This window comes from Fusarium musae, chromosome 12, assembly GCF_019915245.1.
Source record: "Fusarium musae strain F31 chromosome 12, whole genome shotgun sequence".
Classification (NCBI taxonomy): Eukaryota; Fungi; Ascomycota; class Sordariomycetes; order Hypocreales; family Nectriaceae; genus Fusarium; species Fusarium musae.
In genome coordinates this window covers 715,385-726,432 of record NC_058398.1, presented here as the reverse complement: position 1 = coordinate 726,432, position 11,048 = coordinate 715,385, and the positions used below count along the sequence as shown (strand labels likewise).

The window sequence follows — 11,048 nt, the reverse complement described above, 5'->3', positions numbered from 1 at the left end:
TTAATATTAACTCCTTAAATACCTTATTTAAATAATAGCATGCTATAGCTATAGTAATCTGCCTCTATAAACTAATATTTAATATAATACCTAATAATTACTAACTATACTATTAGATAATTTAATAGATATAGTTTAATATCTAATTACACTCCTTTACCTAGCTTTTAATTATAATATTACTATCTATATTATTATTATTATTACTACAGTTACTATTACTACTTTTAACTTTATCTTCCTTACTCCTAGTCTCTATCTCTACCTACTTCCTTTCCCTTTACTTTATCTTACTAATCTTAGCCTTATAAATTACCTTATCTAGCTATAAATATAGGCTATATATACTAGTATCTTTAATAATACCTTATACTTACTACTAAAATAATAATACTAACTATAAATACTATATTAATAACTTATTTACTTTATATAATAAATATTAATAGATAACCTTAGCCTATCCTATAGCCTAGAATAACTTATAGTATAATATAATAAAATATATTAAACTATTATATATAAATATATTATATATATTACTATTTATTATATTTTTATATTAAATACTTAAAATTTCTATAGCCTATATTAGCTAGCTAGATACTATATATATTAATAAAAATATCCTTTTTATTAACTCCTTTACTATTTACTTATATAACTATACTACTTTAGCTTAAAATAGCTTCCTATTCTCTCTTTTATAATTAAACTAAATCTTCTAATAGCTTATAAAATTAGTAATTTACTATATACCCTAATTCTTACTAGCTTCTAACTATATATAGTTATAGTTATTTCTTAAAAATAAATAACCTACTCTATCTTTACTATAGTTATCTTTAAATAATAACTATAAGATCTGCAGTAATTAGCTAATATTATTTACTATAGCTAATATTATTAATAACCCTTATACTTTATCTTTTAATAAATATAATATCTCTATTAACTTACTTATTTAAAATTATACTTAATAGTACTTAATATAATCCTTAACTTAATTAATTATCTTTCCTACTAGTATATTAAATTATATATATATACTATATATATATACCTTATAAATCTAATTTATTAGTATAGGCTTGGCCTTAGTATTGCTTAATATAACTATTATAAACTGCTATACCTTTTTATATATAATATAAAATATACTTATAGCTTCCTTTTCTACTTTTTCCTAGGCTTCTTTTTTATTTAATAACCTATCCTCTCTCTATTACTTATTTATTTTAGCCTACTTTAACTAAGCTACTTTAGCCTATCTTTTTATATATAATTAATATATAACTATAGTATAGGCAATCTTAATAATAGTAAAATATATTAGTATATAATTTAATATATCTATTTAATTACTATCTTTTTAAATACCTATTACTACTAATCTGCTAATAATAGTACTATAATATTCCTTAGTTACTAAATAGTAATTTAATAATACTATTATAACCTGTAATACTAACCTATTTATTTAATTTTTATTTAATAGCTATATATCTAGATTATTAATATATACTTTAATAATTTTACTTAATTTATTAAGTGGCTTACTTTATTACTTTAATAATTAATACCTAGGCCTATTTTTATTTACTATATCTTTAGTATAGTATATATAATATACTAACTTAGTCTATATAGCTATATATTGCGCCTATATATTATTTTCTATTTAATTATTAAATAGTTACTTTAGCTTTTTATTTACTTCTTTTTACTATACTTTAAATAATACCTAGCTATTAACTTATATTAGTATAGCTATAGTATAGGCCTGGTTTATTACTTATATTAAACTGTCTTATATTAACTATAATATATACTTATATTTATTTATTAGATTAATTAACTGCTATATAGCTTTTAGGTTAAATCTTTCTAAATAGGTTATTTACCTAATATACTTTAACTATATATTAGTATCTATTTTTATATTAATTATTTTAATTTTTTTTTTATCTTTTATTTTAAACTAGTGCTACTGCTGCTTTATTATATAGTTTATTTAGTTAATAATAGCTACTTCTTTAAGTATTACTTAGCTAGCTTATTTACTAAACTTAACCTTAAACTAGCTACTACCTAGCTTATTATTAAATAACTATTAATACTATATACTAATATACTATAGTACTTATTATGCCTTTATAGCTTACTTTTAGGTACTTTCCCCTTTTTTTTAGGGATTAGTCTATTAATACTCTTTTTAGTAATATTTCTATATACCTTATATTATATTAACTATATATAAATACCTTTCTTTACTATATCTAATCTTCTAGTTTAGTAAATAGATAAATAGTATAGGGTTAATTATTAGTAATAGTAGTAGCTATATTTTTAAATTACTTTACTTTATTATAATATTAGGGTTATATTAAATTATTACTATAATCTTATTTCTTTTTACTACTTATATTAACTTATAATACTTCTTTAAATATTACTATACTTGCCCCTTAATATATATATAATAATATACTTTATAAATAATAAATAAAAACTAAAGCAGTTTTATAAATAGACTTATAGTATTTATAATTAATAGTCTTAGCTTATAGCTATAAAATCTTAATAGATTAATTATATAGTTTTAGTAACTATTAATTATTATTTTAAGTTATTAATATATTTACTTTTATAGTTATTATAGCTTAAACCTTAACCTTAACTTAGTTATATATATTACTATAAATAAATAACTTCTATTAATTAATAGCCTTTAATAATATTAATATAATATATAGTTATAATAATTATAACTTAGCTACTTATTATAATTCTTTTACTTATAGCTATTTTATATTTATTTTCTTTTTTTCTTTTAGTTATTATTAAGTATACTAGAATATATAGGCTAACTTAGTATAAATAATTTACTAATTACTACTTACTTTTAATAATACTAAATGTAATTAACTAGATTTAAAACTAATTATAATATTATAATACTTAGCTATATAGCCTAAAATTTAAAAAAAGTTATATTTTAGTAGTTATTAATTAATATATTATCTTTAAATTAATTTTTTCTAACTTTTTATAATAATAACCTGAATTTATTAAAGGCAATTAATTCAGGTCCCTGTCTTTATTAGTGTGGTTTTTTTTTATATATAATTTCTATTTAATTTAGACCTATATTCGCCTTATAGCTAGGATAGGCTTAAAGTATAAAGAGTTTTACCTTTATTTAAAGCTTAAAATATTTTTAATTATTAAAAATTATTAAATTAAAAAAAAGTTAATTATAAAAAAGAAAAGTATAGTACTTATTTATTTATAATACTTACTTACTAATTATATTATTATAATTAATAAAAAATATATATTTTAAATTTTTATAGCCTTATAAGTAATAGCTTACTAAGCTTAATAGATCTGTTTATCTGTCTTATTACTAGGGTTTATTCTCTTACTTATACTTTTAAGCTAAATAAAATTATCTACCTAGTATGTATCTTGTACTGTCTTCCCTCTTAAGTTATAACCTAAAACGCTAACTTAGCTTCAAGCGGTAGGATACGGCTACTTGCGCTAACAAAGATAGTATAGTCACCACTCTGTAATAGCCACCTCTGTCTCACGGTATCCCAAATGCTTAAATCTCTTCTAGTCAGCTCAAAATGCACAGGCATTGTCTCGCCTGCCTTAATAAACGGCTTCGTAAATCCACGTAACTGCCTTAATGGAGCGCCTGGTATGCTAACGTAGAGCTGAGCAGCTTCTGCTCCATCCATTTGTCCCGCATTAGTGATATCAGCCGTGACCTTAACTAAGGTCTCCCAGAGATCAGCCTGTCCACCCTCTATAACAGGGCCAGTAGGGTAAGGTGTTATATTTACACCAAACTTGTCGATCTGCAGGTTGCTGTAGTTGTAGTTAGTGTAACTGAGTCCAAAGCCGAACTCGTAGCGAGGTTCAATATTGAGCTTGTCGAAATGTCTGTAGTCAATATAGACTCCTTCAGTAAAGTTACTCTGGGGAAATTTGTGGTATGAGCCCTTGGGAGCGTCTGGATTGAGTAGATGACCGTAGTCGCTCTCGTTCTTGGCGACGGTATATGGCAGCTTGCCTGAAGGGTTAACCTTGCCATAAAGGATATCAACTAGCGCCTTTCCGGAGTCCTGGCCGGGTAGGTGCCCGAAGATGAGACCTGTCACATTTGGGTGATCGATCCACTGATCTACCAAGCGCGTTCCAGCGTTATGAAAGACGATAATGGTATTAGAACAGTTGTTTGCGACATTCTTGATCAAGCCGTCCGTATAATCATCTCGGAGGTTCGGGCGGTCGGAGCCCTCGGAGGACCAGGCATTGGCAATGACGAGACATGCATCAGTCTCTGGGTTCGGGGCCATTGGGAATCTGCTGAAGTCCCAAAAAAGTTGGGTGTTATCTGCGTAGGCCTTTTGCACAAGTGCATCAAAGGGAGAAATAACAAGCGACTGTGATGTAGCTCCGGAGCCACCACCCGACACAATGGTACCGTTGGCGGCAATACCAAGAGGATTCGGAGACCTGCCAACCATGGCTGTAAGGGCATTGAGCGGATCACCGACAGAACTGAGACCGAAACTCCACAATGAGATTCCTTGGGCGGCCGGAAGACTGGAATAACCATTTTGGTCGGGATTCTTGGCAGAATATCCGTAGACCGTCAGCATCTTAGGCGCTTTGAGCGGGAGGGAACGGTTAACGTTCTTGACCAATACATGGCCCTCAACAGCGCCTTGATAGAGAGTTGATCTGAACGAGCCATCTCTGGCATCAACAACTCGGTGCGGCTTAGAGATATCGGCTGGCATGCCGAATCCTGGACTCTTGAAGTCCTTGTCCTGGCCTAGCTGGTACCACGATCCTACGATCCTGGTGGCCATATCCGTAATGCGATGCTCGGGAACAGAGCCATTACGCACAGCAGCAGTAAGATTGCCCCCCCAGAAAATATTACCAAATGGCATAGCCATATCCATCCCAGCAAGTGCGGTAGCAACACCTGCGTGCTGAGCATCCCAGTCGGATACAATGAAACCCTGAACTAATTGTCAGTGGACAAAGGACGGCGAGCAAGGAGAAATGCACGCGGCCCACCTGGAAGCCAAGCTCCTCTTTGAGGAGCCCATTTTGGGTTTTGCTATTTGCGCAGCCATAAGAGTTATTTACCCGCTGGTATGAGCACATAATATTGCTAGTTCCTGCACGCACGGCGTCTTGAAAGGGCCACAGATACAACTCATGCATCGTTTGATCGTCAATGTTAGACGAAACGGCCTCTCTTTCTTCATTGGGAACACGGTTGGTTTCTTGTTCGTTGCCGATATAGTGCTTCAAATTTGTCAAGACCCATGGTGTTGGTGAACAAGAGTGGGCTGCTTACCTTTGTGCTAGCCATCACGCCAACCTTCTGAACAGCGGTAACAGTCTCGGAGACAAGCACTCCAGAGAGGTAAGGGTCAACCGCGAAACCTTCCCAATTTCTCCCCCCACGAACGACTCGACCAAGAGGGCCGGCGACGGGACCGAGGAGCACATTGACTCCTTTGGCCTTGAACTCGCCAGCCATACCAGATCCTCTCATACGGGCAAGATCTTTGTTCCATCTACGTCCCAATTCAGCGCTATTCATATAGAGACTGAGTTAGAATATACTTACGAAGCTCCGACATGTAAGCCAGGAGGCCAAGCACTGACGAAATCGGTGTTCCGAAGACCATTACCCGCATCACTGAGGCAGAGACCCGGGAAGCCAAGCCGATGTATGGCGGGAATAGTGCCACTACACCCAGTATCGCCTTGAACGCCAGATGTAAGATTGATCTATTGACTGCCGATTAGCTCCCTTGTGCTTCTAAAAATGAACCTATATGCTTCCCTTCTCTTCCAAAGTCATGCGGTTCACCAAGGCCCGGGCTTTGCCATACGAAGCTTCCCAAGATCCAGTTCCTGTCATCGGGGCTGCATTTCATTTCCGTCGTTAGGTGGGTCAAATAATGGTAGAGGGGGAAATCTCACGGGAAGGGTAGACTGGAGGACTATGGCCATAGAAAAAAGTGTCATTGTTGATAACATGTTGGGCAACAACACTGGTACTCCATTGGAGTGCCACAAAGCTAATGAGGATGATCGAAAAAACCATCATGATGAGACTGATGCCTTGTGAGTTTGGAAAGGCACAAGAGGGACGGACATGAAGCATTTAAGTCTGATCTTGGGCCATCTACGTTCGCGATGACTTTCACAGCCGACGGTGATTGGAAGTGGTCTCCCCCGCAATAAGATGCGTCTAGCAATAGTCCGCACACTGAAATCATCAAACTAATCGGCCCTTACATTTCGACACTATCCTTGATGTAGAAGTCGAGTCGCATGAGATGGGTTTACCCATGACTCGTCCGACTTCGAACTCGTCCGACTTCGAAGTGCTGCGGTGGCATCCACGTAAAGATGGAAAGACCAAAACGGCTCAAGAGCGCAAAGAAGTTAGCCTGAAACTTAAGACATTATATGAGCTGTCCTCCCATTGGCCCCGTTTGATTACTTGTGTCGGGGTAAGGCCATGACGATTGCACTGTATCATCAAAGAATACCGAGGAGGAGTCCGTGGCCATGTTGGGAAGCACAAATTTGGCAAACATACATGCGAATACGCGTAACGTTACTACTGACTGTAATGCGAGACCCCCTCGAGGTCGTAGACAGTGGTGCATCAACTTTCTTGGTCCATTGCTCAGCTTAACCCAACTCGGTAAAGACCCTTACTGGAACCACCTATGAAGTATTAAGTTCATATGTATTACCCCACACCTCAGACTTCTTGGCCCCTGTAGTCTAGGTTTATGGTCTGGGGTAGAGTGGGCCCTCCATATGACCAGATCAGTCCAAGCCGGCCGTCCCGGCCGGCGTTTGTTACACCGAGCGGCTCCAACTGTACCGAGCAGCGGTCTAACGCAAGCTTGTTGTGTAGCAGCTTGGCGTGGTAGACTATTGTATGTCATAAATGGGGAAGCCGGAGACAACCTTACATGCCACCTTGCTCCAATCAGATTTGTCGATTTAGTAGTTCCCTAGAATGTAGTTGGGAATCTGCATTGTGTCATTCTGAGAAAGATTCCCGTCCTAATCGAGTGCCAGTCTGATTTTGCCCTTTTCTGGACGCGGTCAATGAGAGCAAGGAGAGGCAGCGATTGAGAACCCTGGAGTCTTTGCCTTCGACATGTGCATGGCGCTACTTTAGGTTAGTTTCTGTTAAACCGAATTGTCTGTATTGTTCTGCTTCCTGACTTCTGGTACTTAATTACCCCTCTTTTAGTCTTCTTTTAATTATATAATTAGCATTATCTAATTTTAAAGCTTATTTAAGATAAACCTGTTATAGTATAGCTTAATTTATTTTTATTATATAATATTACTGGTTTAATAGTAATTATAGCTTAATCTTTTACTTTATAGCTTAATAGCTTATATAACTATTATAAAGTAGCTAATAGAGTTAAGAAATTAAAACTTAAAGATCTTTATATTAATTTCTATTTAATATTTACTAATTAAAGTTTTATTTAATATAAAAAATATAATATTATAATAATTAATTAATTAAGTATAATATTAAGTTTTTAATATTTTAACTAAAGTAGCCAGTCTTTAATTAGTAAATATTATATAAAGGTTTTAGTAAATTTAAAAATCTAAAAGTTAAATTTAAATATAGCTTAAAATATAAATAAAAATAATTAAAAAATTAAATATAATAATAAATAAATAATAATTTTTATTAATAAGTGTTAAAAAAATAAAATATCTTTATAGTAATATATAAAGTATAGTTAATAAAGTCTTATAATAAAAATAATATAATATAATACTTATTTTTTAATATATTATATATAAAGTATTATATATTATATTAAAAAATATAAAAACTTTAAAAATAAGTTTTAAAGTTATATAATATTATTACCTTTAACTTTATAATTTAATTAAATAAGTAGCTTTAATTTATAAATATAAAAAGATATTTTCTTTAGCTTTAGTAAGTTAAATACTTTTTTTATTATTACTTAATTAAAGTAATTAATACTAAAGCTTTAATCTTAAAAGCTTAATTTTAAATAAATTAAAAATTATAAAAACTATTAATAATATAATAAGTTAATTTAATAATTTTTAGCTATTAAGTATAATTACTTAATATTAATAAAAATAAAGCTAAAAATAAAGCCTTTAATAATTATATTATAAATTAAATATAAATATTAAAAGACTTAATAAATTACTTAAAGTGAAATTAATACTTATTAAAGTAATAGTAAGCTTTTATTAATAATATTATATTAAGTAATAGTAATAGTTAGTATTAGCTATAATTTATAAAATTAAAATATATAATAATAATAATTAAATTATAAATATAAATATTATATTATATAATTAAAAGCTATTATAAAGTAAAGAAAAAGTAATAAAAAAAAAAGAAAAATAAAAAAGTAAATTATAAAATAAAAGTTTTAATATTAAAGGAAAAACTATAAATATTAATAAGCTAAAGTTAGTTTAATAAGTTAGTAATAGATTTAATTAAGTTATAAAGTAATATAAAGTAATATAAAAAATATAAATTAAAAGTAAATATAGCTAATTAATACTTAAATATTAATAAATATAATATTTATTTTTATATTTTACTTTTTTTTTAAATTTATAAATAATAGATTTAATATATATTAAGCTTAATTAATATTAAAAAAATAAAATATCTCTATAGCAATATATAAGGTATAGCTAATAAGGTCTTATAATAAGAATAATATAATATAATACTTATTTTTTAATATATTATATATAAGGCATTATATATAATACTAAAAAATACAATAACTTTAAAAGCAAGTCTTAAGGCTATATAGCGCTGCCTTCAACCTTATAATCTAACTGAACAAGTGGCCTTAATCTATGAGTATAAAAAGATGTTTTCCCTGGCCTTGGCAGGCCAAAGGCCTTTGGCGTTAGGGGAAAAACTGTAAATGTTAGCGGGCCGAAGCTGGCTCGGTAGGTTAGTAATAGATTAGATCGGGTCGCAAGGTAATGCAGAGCAGTATAAGGAATATAAATTAAGGGTAAACACAGCTAATTAATACTTGGGGCTTAATTAATATAAAAAAGTTTTATTAATAGCTAGTAAGCTAAATTTTATAAAAGTATATATAAATATATTTTATATATTAAGGTGCTTATTATAATAGGGATAATATTATAACTTAACTTAAGAAAGGCACTTATGTTATATAGGCCCTTACTATTTTTAACTAACTAGTATATGACTTATAATATATTAAGAGATAACTATTATAAGCTATATATTAGACTTATAATCTAACTCACGATTTACTATAAGCCTAACTTACTATACTATAAGTTACTATAATATATATATATATTTATTTAATACTAAATAGAACTTAGCTTACTAGCTATTAATAACACTTCTTTACCTTAATAAGCCTAACCTACACTATTAACTATTAAAAGATATAATACCTTAATATACTTAATATAATACCTTATATATTTTATAAATATAAACTTAATATAGACTAATTACTTATTTAGAAACCCTAACTATTATACATTAATAGCTCTTATTTAGACTATACTATATTTATACTAAGTAATATTATACTATTAAGATATCTAGTAATACCAGCCTAGTACCTCTTTATACTAAAGAACTACTTAGCATAGCAGAGATAATAGCTAAAATCTATTAGCTATAAAATACTATTTGCAATTTATAGAACTAGATTAATAACTAGGAAACTTCCCTAATAACTAATAATAATATTAACCCTTAAGGAGGAAGAGATATTAAGGAAGCCTTTAAACTACCTAAGCTAGAACTATTTAAAGGATAAGCTATAAATATAGTTCTATTCCTAACCTAAATAAAAGGCTATTTCTATATATTCCTAACTAAGCTAGATACTACTACTAAAAAGGTACTCTTTACTACACTACTTATTTAAGAAAATGCTAAGGACTAGTTTAAACTAATCTTTAGGGACTTCCTAGAAAATATAGAAATTATATAAGATTAAAAGACCTAGAATATTTTTGCTAATTAAAATAATTTTAAGAATATACTTAAAGATAATTTTAGAGTAATTAATAAAAAATAATAAGTAATTACTAAAATTATATTACTTAAATAGACTTACTTATATACTGCCTATTCTACTAAATTCTAATAACTTGCTTTTAAGACTTAATAGGATAATAAAGCCTTTATAGAAGTCTACTATAAAGGGCTAAAAGAAGAAGTTAAAGACAAGTTATATAAAGTAAACTAACTAGATAATATTATAAAGTATATTATAATAGTAATTAAAATTAATAAAAGATAGTATAAATATAGGAAGGAGAGAGTAAGTAAAATAAGAAAAGGGAATAATTATAACCTATACTACCTTAACTAATAATATAATAACTAAAGTAACTCTTAAAATTAAAAATAATAATAAGGCAACTATTATAATAATACCTTATACAGAATATACTTAAGACCTATATTACTTAAAGTAATATAACTTAAAAATAAATAATACAGGCTATAAAATATATCTAAATATAAATATTATAATTATAACTAGCTAGGATATATAGCATAGTAATGCCTAGAATTAAGAAAACTAAAAGACCTTAACTAAAGTAAGTAAACTCTAGGACTAACCTAATAATAAGAACCCTAGATAATATAAAAGACCTAAACTCTAGGAATAGTAAGAAGTAGCTATAATTAATAATTTAATAGAGATCTATTAGTTATATAAGTTAAACTAAAAGATTACACTTTAGGATAAAAAAAAGATAAATCCTTAATAAAAAAGTAATAAAAAGAATAAAAAAATAAGATATAAAATAATAACTATTATAAATATATAGTAGACCTAGAAAAATAAGTATATATCTATAATACCTAGTAAAAAAAAAAGAAAGAAGTAAAAGAAAAGAAGCTTATAGAATTAAAAGAATAATATAAAGAA

The 11,048-nt window shown here is 28.9% G+C and overlaps 1 protein-coding gene across 1 annotated transcript; it reads right to left on the bottom strand.

Annotated features, from left to right (window-relative positions):
• Positions 1–3,500: 3,500 nt before the first annotated feature.
• Positions 3,501–5,638, bottom strand: J7337_013963 (uncharacterized protein; the record flags this gene model as incomplete). Its single annotated transcript, XM_044831438.1, has 3 exons — positions 3,501–5,045; positions 5,104–5,337; positions 5,390–5,638. The coding sequence occupies 3 exons, from the start codon at positions 5,636–5,638 to the stop codon at positions 3,501–3,503; spliced, it is 2,028 nt and encodes a 675-aa protein (XP_044673824.1).
• Between the last annotated feature and the right edge of the window lie 5,410 nt (positions 5,639–11,048).